Source organism: Nymphaea colorata, chromosome 6 (assembly GCF_008831285.2).
Source record: "Nymphaea colorata isolate Beijing-Zhang1983 chromosome 6, ASM883128v2, whole genome shotgun sequence".
In the NCBI taxonomy this organism is placed as follows: domain Eukaryota; kingdom Viridiplantae; phylum Streptophyta; class Magnoliopsida; order Nymphaeales; family Nymphaeaceae; genus Nymphaea; species Nymphaea colorata.
Genome location: NC_045143.1, coordinates 24979202 through 25004465, shown reverse-complemented (window position 1 = coordinate 25004465; position 25264 = coordinate 24979202). Strand labels below are relative to the sequence as shown.

The 25264-nt window shown below is 37.8% G+C and overlaps 1 protein-coding gene across 3 annotated transcripts; it reads right to left on the bottom strand.

Moving 5' to 3' along the window:
* Window positions 1-646: 646 nt before the first annotated feature.
* LOC116256102 (E3 ubiquitin-protein ligase BIG BROTHER) lies at window positions 647-18836 on the bottom strand. 3 transcript variants are annotated; one of them, XM_031632286.2, is made up of 8 exons: window positions 18654-18836; window positions 16980-17183; window positions 15439-15685; window positions 12601-12635; window positions 9946-9990; window positions 9355-9479; window positions 2201-2309; window positions 647-1049 (listed from the first exon to the last, which is right to left on the bottom strand). In XM_031632286.2, the coding sequence occupies exons 2-8, from the start codon at window positions 17118-17120 to the stop codon at window positions 999-1001; spliced, it is 753 nt and encodes a 250-aa protein (XP_031488146.1). In that variant the 5' UTR covers window positions 17121-17183; window positions 18654-18836; the 3' UTR covers window positions 647-998. The 3 variants fall into 3 exon arrangements, with proteins under 3 accessions (XP_031488146.1, XP_031488147.1, XP_031488148.1); XM_031632287.2 differs by lacking the exon at window positions 18654-18836 and adding an exon at window positions 18485-18553; XM_031632288.2 differs by lacking the exon at window positions 18654-18836 and adding an exon at window positions 18201-18446.
* Between the last annotated feature and the right edge of the window lie 6428 nt (window positions 18837-25264).

The following is a 25264-nucleotide window of genomic DNA, read 5'->3' as shown; positions in this document are numbered from 1 at the left end:
GCAAGTTGCAAACTTTTTGACAGAATTAAATGCTTTGGAGTTGCCTTGGCTAATTAATAATTGCATTTAACGTGGGATTAAGGCAAAAACGGGTTCCCATTTGTTTATTCTTTAAAAGGAAAGGGAGTTATAAACGTCTGGATTTTTCTGGCTTCAACATTCAAATGCAAGAATTAAGCTTCACAGATCCATCCAGGAAATGATGTGAAGTGGTGGGAGGAAAAATGTGCCATCGACAGTATGAAATTTATGAAGTGAAGGAATGGTAAGTTGCATGTGAATGATTTGAGCGAAAAAACGATACCAGCGGCTGTATTTGGGGGATGTTTAACGTATCTGGAGTGGTGCGTTATAGTGTAGAAAGGCACAAGCCGCACTTGCCCTAAACGTCTATGCTGCGTCCGGTTTGGAGTCAAGGACAACAAACTTTCAATCTAGTGCCGCACCTCACTCCATTTATCCAGAAGCATCCACAGGAATCAACTGACAACTGAACTCACAAAGACTCGCCAGCCAACCAACTATAGCATACCCCTTGGAGACAACCGATCATTCGCAGCCAGCTAGGTGCACCAGTAAGAGACCGCAGTCCGATAGGCAAAACATGGGCCATCAAGCATTTTAGTTGATGTGGAAAACTTATGAATTGAGAGTATTGAAGACACTGGCATTATTCCTTTTAATATAACGAGGAAAAGTGAGAGAAGCAAAGAAAAAGATGAGATAAAGAAGCGCCCTCAGAAAGCCCAAGCAAGCAAACCCAACCCTCCTGTCTACTGAACTCCTGCTCGAGATTGTTTAAAAAGTTAGAAACAGAAAAGGAAAAAGAAAATCAGAAGACGAACCACCTGTGCAATCGAATACACCCCACAACATTCACGCTCATATTCATTCTCTTTCGTGAAGCAGAAGGAACACGTTAGAAGTCCAGTTCACCGCCCATGCAGATACAGGGCTAGAAATCCCCCCTCCTTCCTCAATTACATCCAAGAGAAGATTCACTGCTTCCTTCCTGTGCCAGAAACCTCAACAAAGCAAACAGGACAGGCCTGAGGGAAAACCAAAATCCGTTAGAAGGAATTATGGTTGCGTGTGTGTGTGTTAGCGAGAGAGAGAGAGAGAAAGAGAGAGAGAGAGAGAGATTGCTTTGATAGAAAAAGCCCTGCTATTTCAGGGTCTTGCCGCGTACTACGGTTAAGACACAAGCATATGGCCATATTTCTGAAGTTTCCTATAAAATTTTGCAAAATCAAAAGCCTAGATTTTTAAGAAAAAAATTTTAAACAAACACATGCATTGATACAATACAAAATTAACAAGCAAGCCATATTAAAATAGATACCAAAGATGATTTTGCCGTTTCCCACACCTGCACCCCCAGCTAGCCACATCAACATAGGTGCAGTAAACTACCAAGCATGTCCGCACAACGGGCACGTGACAGGCAGGCCTTTCCATTAACATAAAAAAAACTAGGTTTGTTCTAATAATATTGATAAGTGTGTTTTTGTTTTTGTTAAATCATAAATAAGGTGCGGTTTTAACTATTTGCCTAAATCTTGTACAAATGAACAAGGAGTTAACATGAAGCATCCATCCATGGACGGATCTTATTATTATCAGGAAACTTAATGAACTTTCTGGGAAAATATAAGCTCCATCTAGGTTCTCCTTCTTAGTACTCCCCATGCACGTGCATAGACATGTTTCCGTGTGTGGGTGTTTGTGTATATAAGGGAATCAAATTTTGCTTGTGAATCTACAGCCTGTCTGATAGCTGTCAAGCTATTATGTGGCTTTTTATAAAAATAAGGTTGGCACGTAAAAAATATACGGGTCAAAAAGAATTGTCATTTTTATATGCATAGATCAAATCTTATGACCCAACCTAAGACGTTGATTTTTGAACCCTTACAAAATCTCATCCACATGTTGGGTTTTAAGTTTCAGGAAATCTCGCTGTAAGGAGATACACGAACTGATGTATCTGGCGCAAAAGGGAAAGAGAATTTTATTGTGCTACCTTCATTGCAGCACTACTGGTAGACAAGTAAAACCACTTGAACACGAAAAGATCAAATAAACATTGAAAGATTCTACTAGATGTTCAATGCAGTTTATGTGCACCAGCCAGTGTTTTGCAGCATATAAGTTAGATGCATCTCCCTGCAAATCTAATAAAATGACAAAGAAAACAGACCTTGTTGATACTGAGCCATCTGGAGACACAACCTGAATGGTATATATGCTTGCATGGCAGAGTCATGCACATATCACCTCTTCTGTAGTTCATTTGACAAATAACACATCTGTGACAAAACATTGAGTGAAAGATGTTAGGACTTCCAAAAGGAATCCAATTGCACCAAAAGAATTTAGCAAAACCAGGTAACAATTTGATCCATGAAGACAAATGGGAGTCTAGAATTATCAGTATCCAATATCAGAAATATGGCATGTCAATCAATGGCGTCTCCACAGCTAAAGGGCTCGTCCATGTTTGACCATCAGATTTGGAGATTCCAATGCAACACCACTTGTTGATTTTACAGCATAATTTAAAAGTCCACTCTCTTAAACACACTGAACATCATCAGTAAATAAATAAATAAGCAAATCCATATTCGTCGATAATATGAATATCTAGTACCAGATTTCTGAATGTCCAATTTTCTTCTAGTACAGATGTAATTTTACATCATTTATATAGTACAAAACGAGTTTCAGATCATGTACTTCTACATGTATGCAGGTTTTCATGTACTTCAAAATCAGTGCCCAGAGTGTACAAGCTTGATCATTCAAACTCATGTTTGTGCATAAATGATGCATCATTCCTAGGAATACTAGGACTTTTGGTTTTTTTTCAAGAGTTATACTTCTCTAATTGTAGATGCAATCGTCAGGCATCACAGAGTTGTTTCTTCTAGCTTTTCACAGAATATTCATAATTATCATTTATTGCATGCACACTTGCAGACGTAAACTGTAAAACTCTTCTTGAAGTAATGGCATATATTGAGAATGACAGATATTAGGTAGTATGTATCACCAACTAGGACTGTAGAGAGCTACTTCCAAAAGAACCTAAGGGGTAAAACTATTTTTCCATTCAAAAGTAGATAACCATTACAGAATAAGATAAAAACTGGTCCTTTACTGCATCTACTTATTCCAAAATCAAAAGTAAAGTTGTTTGAGTTTTGTGAATATTACATGTCTAAAGAGGAATAAAGCTCCGAGTATTTTATAATATTTCCAGATAATAATTCATCAGATTTTATATAGGATTCTTTGCTAGCCAACTTGTTGATGAAACTATAACAGTAGTGACAGATTAACATTCCAGTTCCTTGCATTTCTAGTTGACCAACATAATTCTGTCTCAAATGAATAAATCTACTGCTGATGAAAAGCCTCTAATCTATTTAAATACCCCTTAAAAATAAAATATCAAGATCCATATGTTGTCCATGAGGGAAGTCAAGCGAACACACACTGAAAAGAATTTCACTGTAAAACAATGTTAGAAATATTGGTTCAGCAAATTAAGTTGCCTCTTGTTGTTTCAGATTGTTAAACAAGAAAAGTTTTATGTTTTAGGAGGTTCTTTGTAATATTAAAGAGTTATAAGATCTCTTTAATATTTTTCTTATTTTCCATTGAGTTATTTTGTAAATCCCTTTTTACCCTAATCTCTTTTATAAGAGAGATGAGGGTTATCGTAAGGAAAGGTTCTCAAGGTTCAATCTCACGGCAGCTTCTCTCTCTCACTCTCTTCTTCTCCGCTGCAACATGGTATCAGAGCTACGGACGTGACTGGAGACTTGAAGCACACAGCCAGCGCGCGGACGTGACGCACACCATCGGCGATCCTCCGTCTCCTTTCAGGCTTGATCTCTTCTACTTCCTCCGTCTTCTTTCTCCTTCATCTCTCGCCTGTTCTAGTTGCTGTTTTCCAGCAACGGAACAGTGTGGAGGAGTCTATTCACGTTAGGACAGATGCGTGAATAGACTCCAGCCGTGGATTTTTCAGAAGTATATATAGTATTGCAGCTGTGTGGGAGTCTGCGCTGATTAATCGCCTATGGTTTGATATGTTATATGATCAACGCAGCCAAGTGGAGGACTGCTATCTATGACGTCTATGGCAAGTTTATGTTGATTGTTTTATTTGCTGTCATTATTCATGATCTGTGAAGGATAAACTGTGGTACAACAGCGTTAGATGCATAAATAGATAAGTCGTTGGTCAGCGCAAACAATACAAACAGTGGGGATTCGTTTTCAGTTGTGGGCTTGCTGGTAGCAGCGTTTTTCTGTCTTCAGATTGCAGTCTTCTTTGTTGTGGTATTGCTGTCAACAGTTGGACAGCAGGTTGATTGTTTCTGCGCATCTAACGTTGCCGTGTGGGACGTCGGTTCTTGTTGATCAGTTTCTTTCTCAATAGAAATATATATATATATATATATATATATATATATATATATATATATATATATATATATATTCTCTCGCTATTGGTGGTTGATCTCTTGTGGACAGATTTATGATGGCTGAAAGTAATAAATCTGATTTTTCTCATGAAGTTAAAAGTGGAGGAAATCCATTTTCGTATGGTTCTACTGTAAAGTTAGATGGATCTAACTATGAGATTTGGTCTCGTGTGTTTATGATGTCTGTGATTGGACATCAAAAGGAGCATGTTATAGAAGAAAACGAACCTGTTGAAAAGAGTGGAAAATATAGTTCATGGAAGGGAGATAATAATATTGTCATGTCATGGATCATGAATAGTGTGCAACCCCAAATTGCATCAACTATTGCATACTACACCTCGGCTAAGCAAATGTGGGATTTCTTGAAACAGACTTACTCGAATGACAGGAATATTAGCAAAATATTGCAGGTAGAGGAGGAACTACTTAATCTGCAACAAGGTGACCAAAGTCTTGCTCAGTACTTCGCTTCCCTTAAGTCCATCTCTGAGCGACTTAAAGCATTACGTCCTCCATGTCCAACATGTTATAAGACCCATGGTGAACAGTCTATGGTTGCGAAATTCCTACAGGGTCTCTCCTCTGAATATGCAGTAGCAAAGGCTCAGATGCTGACTGGAGCAGAAATCCCTGATCTAGCTGAAGCCTACAACAGGCTTAGTCGTCTTGCTGTGACCCTCTCTTCACCTGCCAGTGATATCCATGCCTCTGCCTTAGCAGCTTCAGGAGGACGTGGACGCGGTTTATTCAGGGGAAGAGGCATGGGCCGTGGGTCAGGAGGAGGTCGGGGGAGATTTCAGTGCACTTATTGTGGGAAAATAGGTCATTTGGAAGACAGATGTTGGGATAAACATGGTCGTCCTACTGCAGCGCCATCCTTAGGCAGAAATGTTACATCAAAGCTAGGGAAGAACTCTTTACAGTCTTCTATTGGAGCGGCCCAAGCAGCGTCATCAGTAGTAGATGGGTCTTTATCTTCTTCTCAGTCTGAGACAATGACTGTGAGTATCAATAAGTCAGAGTATGAGGACTTTCTAGCACACAGATCTACTCAGCCATCGGCCTCCACAGTTATGACTGACAGCGCTATGTCTGTTGACACTATCTCACATGATACAGGTACTACTTGGATTATTGATTCTGGGGCATCGAGGCACTTTTGTAGTACGCCTTCTATGTTTACTGTGCTACACTCACTACCTCAGATACGTCATGTGAGACTTGCAGATGGTAGATTGTCACCCATTATGGGATATGGAGATATCAAGATCTCTCAATCTATGACTATTCCCAATGTGTTATATGCTCCTAAGTTTCCCACAAATTTGTTATCTGTCGGACAATTGGTTAATGATTTACATTGTCGTGTTACGTTTGACTCTGGTTTATGTTCATTTCAGGACTTGCCTACTGGGAAGACGATTGGTGGAGGCTATGAGAAAGGGGGCATCTACTTCCTGTCGGATCCCGTGGGTATTGCAGCATCATCGATCACATCGTTGTCCTCCTCGTTCCAGTGGCATCTCAGACTTGGTCATCCATCTGTCTCCAAGCTCCGTCATCTCCTTCCACATCTCTCCTTACCAGAGTCGTTCCAGTGTGAAGCTTGTCAACTTGGCAAACACACTCGTAGTAGTTATTCATCGAGTCTTAGTACGTCCAGTTGTGGACTATTTGATCTTCTTCATGTTGATGTGTGGGGTCCTAGCAGAGTTGCTAGTAGGTCAAGATTTCGTTATTTTCTTGTCATCGTAGATGATTATTCTCGAGTCACCTGGGTTTTCCTTTTGAAGGAAAGGTCTGAAGTCGTATGTACTCTCAAAAACCTTATTATTGAAATAAAGACCCAATTTGGTATTCTTGTTAAAAACATTCGCACTGATAATGCTCTTGAGTTTAAGGCATCTACCTTAATGAAGTTTTACTCAGATAATGGCATTTCTCCTCAGTTTACATGTCCCCATACTTCCCAGCAAAATGGAATAGTTGAGCGAAAACATCGTCAACTTTTAAATGTGGCTCGTTCCCTTATGCTTCATACTAATCTCCCTGCATATTTTTGGGGAGATGCTATTCTTACTGCTTGCTACTTAACCAATCGTTTACCATCATCCTCCATTGATAACCAGATCCCCATTAAACTTGTGCACCCACAAAGATCTTTGTTTCCAGTGGCTCCCAAAGTATTTGGTTGCACATGCTTTGTTCACATTCTTGGACCCACACGTGACAAATTGGGAGCCCAAGCCATTAAATGCATTTTCATTGGCTACTCCAGAAACCATAAAGGCTACAAATGCTTTGATCCCTTGACCCAAAAAGAGTATATCAGTGCGGATGTCACTTTCTTTGAGTCTCAACCTTATTATAGCCTCACTCCTATGTCTACTGAGATGCTACGGTCTCCAGACCCACTGCCTATTCCTCCTATTCCTTTGGAGTCGTTCCCTGTTGAATCTCCTTCGTCTGTTGTGTCCAAGTTTCGTGATCCACCGCTGGTCTACACACGTCGACAGGACCCTTCTCATAATCTTTTGCCAACCGTTTCTCAGGAGGTAAGTACATCTGAAGCGCATAGCCCTACTCATTCTGATCCTTGTCAAGACTTACCTATTGCTCTTCGCAAAGGCAGACGACAATGTACTTTACATCCTATATCTCATTTTGTGTCTACTGATGGGGTTAGTAAAAATATGCAACAATTCATTCATGCTTTGGCTGCTCATACAGTTCCTACGTGTCACCAGCAGGCCTTATTAGACACCCAATGGCGACGGGCTATGCAAGATGAGATGGATGCCTTAGTGCAGAGGGGCACTTGGGAACTTGTTGATCCTCCTCCTCGATGTGATATTGTTGGCTCAAAGTGGGTATTCACAGTTAAGTATAATTCTGATGGTTCTTTGGAACGATACAAAGCTCGATTGGTTGCTAAGGGCTACACGCAGACCTACGGTGTGGATTTCTTTGAGACCTTCTCTCCAGTTGCTCGGCTGGGAACCATTCGTCTTATTATTTCTGTGGCTGTCCACCATGACTGGCACATGTATCAACTGGATGTCAAAAACGCCTTTTTGTATGGTGATCTTGATGAGACTGTCTATATGCAACAACCACCGGGATTTGAACGACAGGGAGAGTGTGGAAAAGTGTGCAAGCTGAAGAAAGCTATTTATGGACTCAAACAGAGTCCTCGTGCGTGGTTTCACAAGTTTTCCGAGGTAGTCTCACAGTGTGGCTTTGTGAGATCTCCTCTTGATCATTCCTTGTTTATCAAGAAGGCTTCCCGAGGTATAACTGTTCTCGTGGTTTATGTTGATGATATTATCCTGACAGGTGATTCTGATCAAGAAATTTCTGATGCAAAGTTGTTTCTTCAAAAACACTTTGTGACGAAAGATCTAGGTCCTCTACGATACTTCTTGGGAATAGAAGTTGCTCGCAATGGTGAGAGTGTTGTTCTCTCTCAACGGAAATATGTTCTTGATTTATTGCAGGACACAGGGATGCTAGGAGCTAAACCGGCAAATTTACCTATGAATCCACGTATACATCTTCATGATGACCAAACAGAATTAGTGGATTCTAGATCTTACAGATCCCTTATTGGAAAACTTCTCTATGTTACCGTGACAAGACCAGACATTAGTTTTGCAGTGGGAAAACTAAGTCAATTTATGGAAAAACCAAGGAAAGTTCATTGGGATGCTGCTTTGATGGTGGTTAAATATCTGAAATCTTCTCCTGGCAAAGGCCTTTTGTTCACAAAAGGCAAGACTCTGGAAGTGGAAGCCTATAGTGATGCTGATTATGCTGGCTCAGTAGAGGACAGAAAATCTACCACAGGATTTTGTGTATTTGTGGGAGGAAACCTCATATCGTGGAGAAGCAAAAAACAAGGTGTGGTGTCAAGATCTAGTGCAGAATCCGAATACAGAGCTATGGCTCAAACAGCAGCAGAAATGACGTGGGCTAGATCCATGCTATCCAGCTTAAGTGTGTCAATCACACTTCCCATGAAGATGTATTGTGACAATCAAGCAGCCACACACATTGCAAACAATCCAGTTTTCCATGAAAGAACTAAACATATTGAGGTGGATTGCCATTACATTCGAGATCTCGTTCAAGCAGGAACCATTGCCACTGCTCATGTTCCTTCAGAAGATCAAGCTGCAGATATCTTCACCAAAGCTCTTCCTATTGGTGATTTCTCTAGATGTTGTGACAAGCTGAGCATGTTTAATATGTATGCTCCAGCTTGAGGGGGAGTGTTAAACAAGAAAAGTTTTATGTTTTAGGAGGTTCTTTGTAATATTAAAGAGTTATAAGATCTCTTTAATATTTTTCTTATTTTCCATTGAGTTATTTTGTAAATCCCTTTTTACCCTAATCTCTTTTATAAGAGAGATGAGGGTTATCGTAAGGAAAGGTTCTCAAGGTTCAATCTCACGGCAGCTTCTCTCTCTCACTCTCTTCTTCTCCGCTGCAACACAGATATTATCTGTAATAGCACAAAAGTTTTTCTTTAAAGACTTGTCCGAATCTCTGGCTGCTGATAATGCTGAGTCGCCCACTAGTTGATAACTTTAGAAAGGTAAAGCTCACTTACATTTCAAGTATCTTTATGTGTGCAAAGAAGTGTGTGAAATAGATAAAATTCTAGGAGATTCATAGCAAATTTTTAATTTTCTCTAAGATATCAATTGGAGATAAGTATGCAAAATCACATGCTTATAACGTAAAAAGAGGAAACAGAGTCTATTTATTATCCATGGAAATGCCTGACAGCATGAAGAACGGCTGATAATATTAACCAACCATGTTAAAAAGGGCATTAAAGAACACATAGTACCTTTCCCGTGTTCTTTTTCTTGAGAAGATACTGCATTTGTACTTTGAAATTGGAAGGGTCGAAATGATCTCCTTTGGCAAGCCCTTGCTTTGGGTGCCAACTGCCTCACCAAGGTCTAACAATTCCTGCAATTTATACAAGCAAATACTATGAGATTCAAAGTTTTGGAATAACTAAAATCTTCACTATATATACACTAAAGCTGAATGAGGCTTCTCCCACCCGCTGAAGTCAATTACATTTTCTCCTATGTGGGACCAGGTCCTTTATTTGCTTGAAAGCAACTGCAGAACAGATAAGGGACCTAGGCAGATAGTTGCCAAAGGTGAGCTGCTGCCCATCAAATTTTGGCTCAGGCACAGGCTGAAACTCAAGTAGGTTGTTGAATGGAAAGCATTACAGATAGTACCATTATAACCAGCTGTTGTAAGGAACCATACACTCAACTACAATAGATTGTACATTGATTTTCGCTTCTGAATCCAATAATAAGGATCACTGATCCAGTAGTTGTAGTGTTCGTGTCAATACAAGAACAAAATTATATATCAAATTCTACTTTGTAAGCAGGATGAGTTATCTATAACGTACCTCATAGGTCATGTTATCGGGATCGATATTGTCTTCCCATACTGCCTGTCATTCTCATAAATGAAAAAGCAAATGTAAAATGTGAATGAAAAGCACCAACTAAAGCTTTTGGTAAGATTTAAGATGTGAACATATAACTTCAAAGACTAGCAATCAAGTGCCATATGTTAGCAAGTTATAGAACCATGTGGTGTCCTATCCTGAGAGCTCATTTTATATTTTCTAATATGTATTTCAGTGCCTATATAAGTATTGCAACAAACAAGCACTTTTGCCCTTCTTCAAAAAATGTCATCAAATAGGCCCACATTTTTAATGCTTAAGCCATTCAATTACTTTGAAGAATAATATAGAAATAGAGAACAAAAACAGGAATATACCAACAGATGCCTTGTTAAAAAATCTGGCGGTTTCAAACACATATGACAGTGGGAACTTACAATATCTCAAATACAATGTGTATAAAAGCACAAATTAACATTACGACGATTTTCTTTATGATTGATCGTTAACAGATTCTCATGTTCAAATTTGATGGTTGGACTCTTGCAGCCTTGCTTCAGATTTTCTCTTTTCCTCATCACATGTTTTTTCTACTCTTTCCTTTTCCATTTAGTTTTTGCCGGTTGATTATCTACGCAAAATCCTTTCCCTTCTATCTGTTTTTTAACTACGTTTTTCCTTTGGTTCCATCTTTACACAGATGGAGGCCTAATCAACACATTAAACACTAGTTAGATCGTCTGATTGGAGGCTCTTTTGGGTAATTTTGGTCAAGCTAGGACTATAATTAGAGATACTGCGACCCCACCTTGTGTATCCAATGCATTCTTTTTGTTCATAGGAGAAATTTTTAATGGAAAGAAATCACACCTATACATACATTATATATATATTGGATTTCTCTGTTCGGGTTTGGATGGAGAAATCCTCTAGCCTCTCACAGCACACTACCCAATGCATTGCATTGGGTGTTGTGTTTAATCACATCGGCTCGATGCATTGCATTGGGTGTTGTGTTTAATCACATCGGCTCGATGCATTGCCGGGCAGCCATGACTGGACTCCGCCTTCCATTTTCAATATCTTCACCAGCATAAGCTGACTATATTTACCATTATCTCACTTCATCCCAATAAGGATGTGAAGCTATATCATTTGAGAAAGTATCACGCCCACTTGGAGATATACAACAAATGGCTGGACCACCGGAAACTTAAAAAACATGAAGGTAGGTAGATTACTTGAGTAGCTTCCCATTGGGTTGGAACCCAAGTAACCTGGCTTTGGTAAAGCCAGGTCTGGCCAAAGAAACAGGCTTTGGCACAGAACTGATCTTAAGTAAAGCAAATTTGGAGAAAAACAGGGTTGAGATCCATTGAGGGCTTGGCAGTGGATCAAGAAGTGCAAGTTCAGGAGGTCCAAAATCCAAGACAAGCCGGTACTAGTCTAGTCTATCAGGGAGGCACCACACTTACATCCAAAACCCAAAGAGGTGATAATATGTCATTGGAAAGAGAAATTCATATTTTCTGTGCAATGATTTGAAAAGAAGATAAAAATTCTATATAGCACTCCAAAAGCAGTTAAAATAAACCGTAAAATAGAGAAAAAATCTGCAGGACACACTGTGTATATGCCTAAGCTATGGGATGCTCCAACTTTGGAACCTATAGAACAAATGTGCATGATTGAGTCAATATTTTTTGGGTAAGAGGCCTAGTAGAGATTGGTGCAAATCCCCAAAGAAACCTAAAGATTCAGGACCAAAATGTTTTCTCTTTTCTGTATCATCAAACATATCAAAGGAACTATTAAGCAAGGGAATTTTCCTCTGATCTTGCTCCACCTTAAATCTCTATATAATTTGGGAGAGGATCAAACTACTCAACAATGCAACAACTGGTTTCTGCATTTTCAGAAGAATCCCTTATATCTTGCTGCAAAAAGCAAGATATGATACCACCATCATCTACTGAAGCAAGTATAAAGCTATAGCCACTTATTGGTATGGCTTCAGCATCAAGATTTCTAGCCACTGGGGGCTAACACAACAGCTAGCCCAGTGCCTACTCGTCGTCTATATTGCAAGACACTCCCTCTCGTTATGTACATCTTTTAAGCATTTTATAGCCAATAAGGTTATACTTTCTATATCTTGGAGTGTCTTTGTGCATGCTTGAGAAGGACTTCAGTGTTTGTCATTGGGAACAAGTCTTGCACCATGCTTGCTCAGTGATTCTTGGCTGGACCTTTACATAAATTTCATATCAGGATGTGGTGAAGAAAAACAAAAAGATTCACCATAGCTTCCTTGCAGCTGCACTATTAAAAACTGAGCATCTTAAATATTTTAAAAATGAACGATATATAAAGTGGATATTTTCCGTCGACATTTCCACAAAGCAAAATATCAAGGACAAAGGAAACAAACACATAGATTGACCATACATCATAAGACAGGAACAAACAATGAAAAAGATATAGATGCACTAGCAAACTCTTTTGGGTAAATTAATATAAACCTCTTAAAGAAGTCTTTTCTAGCTTTGGATCACATGTTCATATATGAATTATTTCATTTAACATGAAGATAGACACACAACTATAAAAAAAAAACAAAACACTGTGTAGTAGTAGTGATTAAATAGGCACCTGTGAACTACTAGCCACATGGTTTACTCGGTTGCCTGCAACAAATTAGTAACCAAATTAACAAAAGTCAAACTTCAAGCAGTCAAGTTTGAAAAGTGCCAAGCAATGTAGGAAATCTACAAAACTGAATTGACAATGACAAAGATAAAGAACAAAAGGCATGCAGGATAGCAGGAAATTTCACTCAATAATGACTAGCCTTCTCAGATAACACATAAGAAATTATCAAATCCCCAACAGATTGCTTATAGGAGATTAACACTACAGTTGAAGATAAAATTACATTTTTTATTCTCTCATCCTTTTATCAAAGATTTGCACAGATCCAATGAACAGAGAAAACAACCTAACATAATTGAAATGTCCCTTTTCATTTAATATGCCAAACAGAAGGTTCACTATAAGTCTTTAATAAATTTCCCTAGCAGCACTAATAATGATTGCAAGCTGTTAAGGTATTGTCATGCTATGAGACACGGATAATCCCTTGAATGTGTAGCCATCTTAAAGCTAATTTCTCATAGAAAGGCATCAAAGGCACAGTATTGAATTAAATGTTTTTTTAAAGCAAGATCGTCATGATAATGGGACAATATCATGATATTTTCAGTTACTTATTACTTTTTTATATTTTAGATATGCTTTTGCTTCTTTATTTTAGTTTTTTCTACATATGGCTTTTTATTGTGCAATTTTATATTTCTTTTCTATTTTCAATTTCACTTCTTTTTTTGTTTATGTGCAGAGGTTTTCATAGAGGACAACCTATTGCAATGGGATGTTTTACCTTGCCCAGATGTAGCTGAAACAGATAGTAAAATAGTTAATGGAACTAAAAACTCAAAACCAGAAAAAGTAAGATAAAAGTTAATGAGAAACTAACTTTACACTTATAATAACATAACGTCATATGACAATTGTAATAAACATAAACTCATTCAGAAGAAGTAAGAATAAAGCAATGGAAAAAAAACAGTATAAGAAGCAGAAACAAGTGATTTGTGAAGTGAGCTTCACATTTTAAAGGACACAAGGTTCCCCATAAATGAGAACTCCAAGATTCTGCCTCTTTGAGGGAACATCAGCCTTCCAGTCCCCAAAACAATGAAATATAATTATGCAAAAGCGAGATTTACCTCCATATAGAAGTTTCTGAAAACTATAAGGATAAATCTTATATGACGCACTGAAAAACCCAAAAAACTTGGCAGTTTTCCTCTAAATGGCACAATGAACATATTCTTCTTTACATGCAAACCATTGTCATAGATATCATGATATTTTCAAAAATATCATGCTATTGCTAATATCGGCAAAAAATAGAGAAAACGAAAAATTCAAAAAAAATATCACCAAAAATTTTTCATGATGTTATGACTGCATTACTGAAAAAATCATGATCATAATTATAAAATACATAATTGAATTTTGAAATGCCAAAAGATCGTGATATTTTGAAAATATCAAGAAAAATTTCTCATTAGATTATCACAGTATTATCTCGGTATTGTAATATTTTACTTTCTAAAAAAAGTTTTGTACTTTAGACCTTTGTCACATTTATTTTGTTGCTTTTAACACCTTAAAAATTATTGCAAATCCTTCTCAATGTTTTTGTAGGAAAATTAATAAAATATCCACAAAAGAAATCATTTTTCTATTACTTTTATGTGTCCTTAAATTTTTTGAGTTTCCGAGATTTTACATGGAAAAACAACTTCATAAAAAAAAAATATCTGAAAGGAAAACTTCCCGGTAAAATCCTGAGAATGATTACGAGTCATATGACACAAACACAACACACTATTTTCTGCCAAATTTTAAGACTCAAATAAAATAAGTGCATATGGCATTCTTTGAAAAACAAAAGAATCTCCAAAAAGGCATTAACTCATTTGCAATTTGCAAGTGTGTTTAATCAGAGCTAGGAGATAAGATTGTTTGCAGTGCTAGTCTTTCTCCTATATGTGAAGATTGATAAAGTAAGACTTATAAATAGTAGTATTTATACCTTTAACTTATTGAGAACACTTTTTGATAAAAAAAATATTCTGTTTTCACATGCTATCAAAGACTTTAACAAGTGTGTGGAACAGCTTAAGTGTAATTCTGAATTTGCAATAGTACAAGTAATGACTCAATATATTTTCAACAAAATTATTTTGAGATTATATGTTTGGGTAGCATAATAGAATTCATTTAGAATATCCAACGACCAATTGGAAGCAACAAAAAGAACTGTAATCTGGAAAGTGGTGCACATAGCACGAATAATCATGTTAGGCAGAAAAGAGAGAGGGAATCATCTTTGAAGAAGAGAACGGCAATCTTTTGTCTATGACCAGAACAAAAGGCATCCTAGAACAGTATCCTATTAGGCTAACAAGATAGGTGGGTCTAGGCAATGGACCTTCATAAAGGATTAGGAAGCACCTACGCAGGGAAAACCAGTCAAATGGAGAGAGAAAGAGGAGAAGGAAGAATAAAGAAAAAGAAAAAAGGAAAAAAAAAAGAAGGAAGAAATAGAAGAAGAAAGTAAATAGAAAACTTTTCTTAAGTTGCATGCTTAGATAGTACAGCCTAATCGAACAGATGGCTGCCCAGGGCCTAGGTGTGCTTTTGACTTCATTGCTAGTACTTCACACCCAGGGCATAGGGAAGGTTAAGGTTGTGCAGAGTGTAGTATCTATGGAATTTGAACTCATACTACTCGCCTGACAGGCATAGCCCAACCCACTAGACCAACCTCTTTGGGGAAGAGAACAATACACTTGTCAATTCATTCTTTCAAAGGAAAATGGAAGAGACCATGTAATGAAGTAACACAGTTATGCTTACATTCCTCGATATGAGCAAGACCATTCGTTGATGTCAATTCAGAGCTACCATTTCCATGCATTAAAAATGCCAGCGGTTCATCATAATTTGCCACGGAGTAGTTTCCCCATGTTCTTCGGCTTTCATCACTTCTCATACCATAGTCATTCATCCCAGACATGTAACCATGAGTATAAAATGTATTGCTACTATGACCAGGCAGGCCCGGCTTGTTTGGATCAACATAGAGTGACCAATATGAGTTTCCCTGCAAATTACTACAAAGGATCAATATCGACAAAAAACCAGATCCAAATTACCACCTAGGGCCACAAAATCAGAATATGCATAGAGAACAACCATGTGGGTTCAACCGATGGTAGGTAATGTTTGGGTCCAGGAAAGCCACCATACATTGAGTCGTGAACCCAAGCACTCTGAAAGCCATTGCAGGTCTAGGTAGGCACTCGCATTCCCTGGCTATAACATAGATCTGTCACTAACAAGCACTAATTCATGGGATCGATGTTTTGGTAAACCTGCACTTCTTTGTCCTGATCTCATCAATTTTTCATCATTCATTCATGGAATATGTGTTATAGATTTCATGTAATCACTGGAGTGTCTCATTTCTGGAATTGAGAATCAAAGTGAGGCTGGTTAATATTAGTCTGCAAGTGTGTGCTTACCATCACAAGTCTAAGTTGAATTTCAACCAACTAACTAAAAGAAATGGTCTTAGACAAAGTGGGTCTACATTATAGCACGAACATCACACATTATTAACACAGAGGTGGACGCGAGAAAGTGCATATATGTGTCTCTGTATGGAAGAATATCTAATACACAAGTGCAATATGTTTTAGCTAGGAATTTTATATCCAGTTTTTTCTTGAAACTAGTTACATTAACATGCATGCTATCGTAAAAAAACCTTGGGATCAACTAAAGGACTAACGTCTTTTAATTGTATAAATCAGAATCTATAGGGGCTTAAAATTCATGAGCAAAATCCTTTTGGCCTATGAAAACCGAACTATCCATAGGATAAACATGATTTTGAGTTGACTTACAGGAGAAAAAAGGTAAGTGTGTGCCTGTCTTCATTCATGTGTGTATGTTTGCACTTTGCACACTAGCACAACACATATGCTGCATTTGAAGCCATGGCTGATATGGACTTTATTTGCAAGCCCTATGCATACTACTAAAACAAGCATATCCTATCAGAATATAAGTAAACCATGTTGATGAGCCTACGCAAGTCGATGTATGTAAGCCAGACAACGCTTGTCTAAATTGTTATTATGGTGCCCGACAGTTCGCAGGCCAAGACAAAATAACCTAAAAGCAAGAATACGACGCAGTATGCACTAATAACAAAACCCACAATAAAAGCAAAAGAACAGTACAAACTATTCGAAAGTCCAGGTCATTCACCGAACATTGACATATAATCTTTTGTCAAGAATAAGCCCTTAAATCATAATTTTACAACTGTCATAAATAGGAAACAATAGCAGCAGATGTCCAACGGGACAAAAAAAACGAGTTCGACCAACCTCATTATGTGAAGTCTCCGCGACCCCAAAATCCGAATGAGTGTACGAGAGGCCTTCAAACAAGTCCATGAAACTCTCTGTCACGGTGTAAGGAAACCCAGTATCTATATAGTGGAGCTCCAGCTGTCTCTGTCCGTTCATCTTGGATCATGAACGATTGATCGTCAACCAGTACGACCTTTCAGGCAACGAGCAACCAGAAGTCTAAAAGGCACCGAATTAATGTAGTAAATAAATGCAAAAAAAGAAAAGAAAAGATGGTCACAAGAAAAGCGCAACGAAATTAAAGGGTCATAATTTCTGAGAAAAAAAATTGCGAGTATCCACTATGCCCTAGAATTAAATGAGAACAAAGGATCACGAGATCCTTTAAATGGCTTCGTCCGCTATCAGCAGAAACTACACCAGTTTCCGTTACCGTCCACCCTCCCGCTCGAAACTTTCCTCAGCAGGAACGGAAATGGCCCGTTTTCACAGTTTAGCGGCAGCCTTAAACTCCCATTAGACCTTCCTGCATAGTCAGAGCGAGAGAGAGAGAGAGAGAGAGAGAGAGAGAGAGGAAGGAGGGGTGGGGCCTGGGGTGGAAGGGAGATGAGTGGGGGGAGAGAATTAATGAGACGAATTGATAAATCAAGGAGATCATAAACTTCCAAAAGAAGGAGAAGTTAGCGGAAAGCCTTCACACACAGGCGAAGAACGTAGGCTCTTGGATGTTATCGACAAAAAGAATTGCCTACTACTCATTCCCATTGATGCTATCTTGATCTCCGTCTTGGCTCACCTATCGCCAAGAATTCACATTAGGAGGAGGGAAAAGATTAAGAGGTTAACGGACAGAGAAAGAATTACTTCTAGAATTCCCAAAGGACAGAAAGTTTATGTTTCCCTGCTTTGCTCTTTTCTCATTCTCTCCCTTTCAGTCATGTCGCTCTCCGAATCTCTCGACCACCAGAAAAGTAAACACCGAATTCCTACTGGTCGTTACCGGAAAAAGGGTGGCGAATTCACAACGTTACTCGGGGAATGACACAATTTCGGCTACTTTTGTCCTACTCAAAGAGAGAGAGAGAGAGAGACTCTGTGTGTGCGTGTAGGAGAGAGAGCTTCCCTTTAATAAACAGAAAGAAATGGAAGAGGCTCGTTTTTTGAATTTTTGTCAAAAAAAACAAAACAGAGGACCGCTGCAACAAATTTCTCCTTCACCAGAAGAGACGAAAGCACCTCGTCCTATAGGAATCCTTGACAGCAGCGAGACAGGCAGAAAAGGGTCCTGTGAGCATAGATCTACTCAAACGGGAGAGAGAGAGAGAGAGAGAGAGAGAGAGAGAGACTCGCTCCTTCGTGATTCTACTGAAAGAAATAGACAAACAAAACTGGGAGAGTAACAGCAAGAGTCTTCGATCTCTCTAGATCACATGGATTCCGAGAAAAGCCAACTACATGACCAGAGCGTCACTCGGAACGTCGAAAAAGAAAAAGAATGCGACCCAGCCGGATCCCCATACGTTTTCCGACAAGCAAAAAAGGCTGCCGGGACCCCCGGCTCCCGTCCACTTCGAAGTTCGACGGATTCCCACAACTCAAGACATTGGCATGAAATTTTACTCGGTACAAGTACAAAACCAAGACCCAGATTTTCTGAAGCTTCTCAAAAGCGAAGGTCCGCGCCATTACCTTCGGTCACATCCTCATTGTCCCACCATTCTGCTCTGAGCGAGAGAGAGAGAACAGGAATCCTAGGAGGCTAGGCCGTCATGGGAAGAGAGACATGGAGAGGTGGCGGAATATTTAAGCCCACTTCGGTTCGGTCGTCAGCTTTTCCGCAGCTCTCTCTCTCTCTCTCTCTCTCTCTTAACACGAGCAATGAGAGCGAGAACTAGCACGCTGGATCTTTTTTAATTTTCTTCGAATGGTTTTCACCTAAGGTACACAATGTTTTGCATAATTTTAATCCAGCCGCAATCTCCGACCCTATTACGTCGAACGCCTCCCCTTTTAAAGCCCATATTTTTGTTTAAATATAATCAATATTCAAAATTATGTAAGTCCCACACTCCCACTTACACGTTGGATTTCTCATAACTAAGAACAAAGATAAAAAATGCACAAGTTTTCTGTTGGAAAAATATAATTAAAAAGTCCACAAGTAAGAATTTAGACCCTTAAATAGTTTAAGAACACGAGTATTAATGGATGCAAACGCATGGGTAAAAGAGGAAATATTTCCAGATGACGTTGATGTCAAATATTTTGAAACGGAAGGTCTCATGGTCTTAATTATCTATTAAGTCGAAACTATTCATTTAATCTCAATTAAGTAAAGGTAAAAACATGAACCAGTTTATATGTCATGGCCTTTGATAATGTATATTAGGGGTAAATGACAAAAATGTCCTTGTTGGTTGAATGGAAAACTCTTCCATAAGGGCAAAATAAAAAAAAACCATGTAAAATTACAAAGATGCCCATTTGATAAAACATGTGAACGTGCATTCCTATGTTAACGACATGGCGTGGAAAGCAATCTAGGAAAAGCTAGCAAGCCTCTTCATTGAATAGTTATCATAAGAAAATTTGCACGACATTATACGACGGACTCCTTACATCGAACTGCATGACACTGGTAATGTAAAAAAACTGAGGTTGTGTGTGGATGCCACTAAACAAAACAGTTTTTGCATTTCCCATTGTGTAATTTGTTTAGTCATTGTCTACAAATTTAGAATAAAGGTTCATTTATTATAAATGCGGAGCTAATGAAATAGTATACCCATAATCAAATTTGGATCAATTGCATGTTCATTTGGTCTTTTTGATGAGTGCCATAAACAAACACTTGAAGCAACAAACATGAATATTATTCCTATTTCGAGAAAAACTCTTTTGTTACATTATCAATTATTTTGAATTGTTTCATGATTATCCACATCTCAGGAATAATGGAGAAGATAGTTCTGAAAATTACAAACGATGAAATGTAAAATAAAAACTTAGTTGTTCAACTCAATTTTAAAACCTAGTTCAGTAGTTTGTGTGCTTGGAACAAGATCGAAATATTTGTGAAAAAATTGGGGAAATGGATCAGGTTATCAATGTCACACCCTTTGAAAATGTCATTTCATAGAAACAGAGTCCTTTACAAACTCATCTTACAAATCCAATTTCAACCATCAACCAAAGAAGCTTTAAATATTGTTCTCGTGCCTCCAAAACGACATTTAAGGGTGTCAATGAAATGCGCCCTAAAATATCTTTCCCCTAAAATTTTCTAATATGGCGTGTTGTATGCATCAAATATGCAAGCTACTTTAAGAAAAAGTTCACTCATGTAATCAATATAATAAGGTAAGGCACAATTATATAGTTATGATAAATAAAATCTCTCTCTCTCTCTCTAGAAGCTAGATTTGTTGCCTTGAGGGACATTGTGTAGATGGTCAAATAGGTAAAGTGGTGAAAGGTTGGTTGTCAGTTCGATTCTCATGAGCGCTACTCATCTGGACTGCAATCGGTATATGCACGAATCCTAATTGATAAGTATCCAGCTTCTCATGCAGGTCTCAAAACAGCCTTGAACCCTGGGGCTACGGGGAAACGAGAGGGGCTTTGGCTTCCTCAAGGTATCTTCCCCCCTAAAATCTAGAATGGTTGCTTGTAATTATAGATAATGCTGAACATAAAAATCATAACTTCAATATCATTGTCTATGTTCTCAAGCCCAACATACGAGAGTTTGGATTCATCACTAGATGGAGTGAAGTAGGGAGCAAAGACATCTTATAAGAATTTAATGCTAAATGCAAGTGTTCAAATTGGACCAATTGATTGTTCGTCTTGTGCCTATGTACCTTGAAAAAACAACATGCTTGAATGCTGAACATGGTAAGGTGACTCAAATGCAAACAAATCTTAGCATCAGTTGTTGATTAGTTTTGTAACTAAACTCAATGACTTTTATAGAAAAATAATCATATAAGAGGAAATGTTTTTCATAGTTCACACGACCACAATGATTTGTTATCCTTCAACTCTCTCATCTTTGAAAGTTGTAAAACTTTAATGATGAAATTAACATAATGTGCATCCTATTTTATTCAGTAAGACTTCAACAATTTTCAGCATTGCTAACACATGTGAACTGTTTAAGATGTTGCAAAAAAATGTGTGTAAGTTCAAAAGTAAATGCAAAAAAATTGGTGAAACTAAGCATTTTAGTTTTTACCTTTAAAACAATGTAATAGAACTCTTGGACCAATGTGATCTAATCTCTAGGATCTTGGGATGGACAATCTGGGAACAACATCTAATTATTTTTTTGGTTCAAGTCTTTATGCATAGGAAAAATTGCCCTAAGGGGTGATGGTGCACCAACTTAAGCTAGTGATTGGTAGGTGACAGGTCGTTGGTTCAAGTGACTTGGATGTCAAAAAAACCTTATGCCAACTTAGGAACCAATATAACCCTAGATTTTAGAGGCAGATAAGGCTTCAACTCTCCTTTGGCTTTTCTAAAGCATAAACTTGGTTCTCAAAAAAAAAAAACTTTAAAAAAACCTTTTTAAGTTCTAGTGAAACTAAAACTTTCTTAAGTAGCAAATGTACATATAACTATTTTTAACTAAAACGATGAAATACTAAAGTTTTGTTCATCCAAAGACATCAAATTGTTCATGAAGCAAAATAGTGCACCTTTGCCATCCAAAACGAGCAGTAAAGTTTGATTGGTTAGACAATTGATATCCATTTGCTATTTGCAAAAAATGCATCTAAAGAGTGATCCTATCATTAACCTTTCAATAACTTAACATTACCATTCCAATAGTGGAGGTGCACAACACTAAACAAAAACTTTTAGGAATAGCCCTATACCAGTCCTAAAATGTAAGTGACCATTTCTAAAAGTAAATAGGAACAACCAGTTCATTCTCTGTTGCTAAACTAAATTTACAGATGTTGTTCTTAAGTTTTTTATGGATAGCCATGATTGTTCCTAATAATATTGTATTAGGAGCATTCCTCAAAATGTATATTCAGATTGTGTCTTTCCAAAAGCTATAACATCTCTTACTGAAAGTTTATGTGTGTTACTCACCTTTACCAATGCACACTCATTTAGAATTCTTTGACATTATCATCCATTTAGCTTAGAATTTAAATTGGGATGTATATAACTATTGAACTCTCATTTCTACAGTATCTCATATTAATTTAGGGTTGATTATTGGATTTTCTTCTCTCTGCTTTGTATCTTTCCACTGTTCATTCCATTTACTTTTTGACATGAACTTTGACACTAGTTGAGATACGTTTCTTTCTCACTTTGATGGTCCTTGGAATGCATCTCCATCAATGACATGAGTTGTTCATCCTTTGTAGAAATAGCTCTCACCACTCAATAACTTGGTCTAAGTAGCTAGGATCTCTTGCACCTATATCGACTGCTTGTTCTCTTTGATGTCGAGGAGAGAACAATTTCAACTACGTAGTTATTGTTGCCTACATATCCTCGCAGTGCTAGTGCTTAGTATCATTGCATGAGTCTTCCCTGCTACCTATGGGCAACTATGAAGAGACAAACCTAGCATTTCTTAACCAACATGACAAGAAATTTTAGATTATAGTTGAGTGACTTAGTGTCATGGCATGAGGCTTCCTTGCTACCTATGGGCAACTATGAGGAGACAACCCTAGCACTCCTGAACAAACATGACAAGAAATTTTAACTTGTAGCTGTGTGGCTTTCTCTTGTATGAGCTTGACATCAATGACACTAACCCGTCATCTAATCTGTCCACTTTTGTCTAAGCTAACTAGCAATGCATAGTTGCTTCAACCTTTGGCTTAGTTAGCTTTCTTTTTACCATCGGTTGTAACTACACACATTGTTGTATATGCGTCTTGCACTTCCTTTGTCTCCCTGCACATGATTGCAATCATTCCAATAGCCGCAGATCATCTAGACCTTGGACCTAGGCCAATGTCATTGGTTGCACCTATCCCCTAAGCCATGTGCCCAAGCCAACAAAGTGACTAAGTAGCTCCTGCCAACCCTTGTTGGGCACTTTCATCGAGAATAATCACTAAGTAGTCAATTGTGGCCCATCTACCTTCAACAATTGATGTTAAGACTAGTCAAATATAGGCTTTCTTTTCACTATAGTGTACTTAGGTGCTCCTTGATAGATTTCTTGGTGGAACTCATAAGAGGTTAGTGCACAAAGATGTCAAAACACATATGTTCTATTCTAACTAGTGGATGATAGGTGAATGATGCAATCTTGATGGGTTCATACAAAGAAAGGGATCCAACAAATGTAAACTTTGATTGAATGTGTCTCCAAAGAAAAGCCAAAACAAATACAAGGGGGAGGAACTGCCTCCATTGGGATCCTTACCCTTAGAAACAAGGAGAGTGGTTGAGAAGATTGCTAAGTGCACCACAAATGCCAAACAATCTTGATATGCTAATGACCTTTTGATTGGCGGTAGATAGTTCTATGCATAGATGAGGATTTAGTGTCCAAGTTTTGTGTTTTGGGAGTTTGAATATGCGAGGTTGACTTCATGATAATAATATGAACCTAAGTCTCACTACTTTCATGCTAGTTCCTTCTACAAGTGATTAACCTCTGTTGCTGCCTATCATATCATAAAATGCCACCATTTATATAAAGGCCTCTTATACTAGGGCAAGAATAGACATTGATAATCCTGCTTTACTACATTCACATCCCGTAGTGCCCATGTCACGAACATAGCCAACTTACTTTTGTCCCACCCACTTGACATTCTTTAACAAGTGCACCATTGCTTGCAGCACCTTTGGCAACCTTAGAGTCAATGGCTACTCTTGGCCAAACATATATAATAGGATATAATCACAAATCCTCTATGTTTGCAAGCAATTGTAGTGCACAAAGACCTAGCAGGACCACATTGTTACAAAAAGAAAAAAAAATCAAGTGCATAAAAGAAGTTGATTTCATGTCCTGCAAAGAACACAAGGCAGCTATAGGATGGTCCACCATGTACTTTCCTTTTGCATGCATTGTATCACCTAAGAGGAATGTATACAATTTTTTATAGAAATGCAGAAAATACTCAACCTGAAAAGAAAGAAAGTGAGAAAAAAAGAAGTCATTAAGTAGATATATCATATACTTGATTTTTGATAACCAATGGTGGACCCACAAAGTGGTACCGAAGAAATGAAAGCTCAAAGTTGTTGAACATGAGAGATGAGAGAGCATCCCCCTGAGAACCACAACTGGATGATAATGTGTGCATTGATTATCGATAGTTGAACAACATAATCAAGGATGATCATTATATATTGTCACTCATTGATCAAATTTTAAAGTGACTTAGGAGCCAAAGTTATTCATGCTTCATAGATGGTCATTCATGATATAAGTAGGTGGTTGTGCATTTGAAAGACAGAGAGAGAACTACATACGCACAATAATTTGGCACCTCCACCTTTAGATGCATGATATTTAGTCTCTACAACCCTAATGATGTCCTTGAAATTTCCAAGGATGAATCTTATGTCTATTGTTTTTCTTTTAAAAATTGTCCGTAAAAGATTTCTAGGGTTTTAAATTAAATTAAATTATAGAGGCTAATCTTACTCTCAGCTAAAAGAAGAGCCATTTTATGGTATAGTAGGGCATTGTTTTTGGACACATATTCCCCAAAGGGGAATTGAGGTGAGCAACACAAAAGTGTAGTCCGTAGGTAAACTTATTCTACCTACCTCAATGCATTAAGTTCAATGTTTTCTAACGCATATATCATCTTATAAATAGATTTATAAAACATTTCAGCAAGATTTCTTAACCATTATGTGGTTTATTAGCCAAGGAACAAGCCTTTCATTTCTCTAAAGATTGTATGGTGGCTTTCTTCACTTTGAAAAAACACTAATTGCAGCCCCTATTTTGAGATCTAACGATCAGATACTAGCTATCTATATTATGTGCGGCACATCCAGTTTCATTTATTGGGCCACAAGATTAATTGAAAACCCTAAATCTACTATATATGCTCAAATGACTTTCTCTGATGTGCAATTGAATTACACTATGATGGAGAGAGAATATTCGTTTGCCATATATCTGCAATCCATAAATTCAATTCTTACTTTAATTGATCATTTATTTAGACCATGTCACCCTATGGTAACATGTTAAGAGTAAAAAGGTTCCAAGCTTTCTCTTATAGATGGATTCTAATACTTCAAAATTTGATCGTGACTTAAAGATAACAAAGGAAGCAAAACACAAT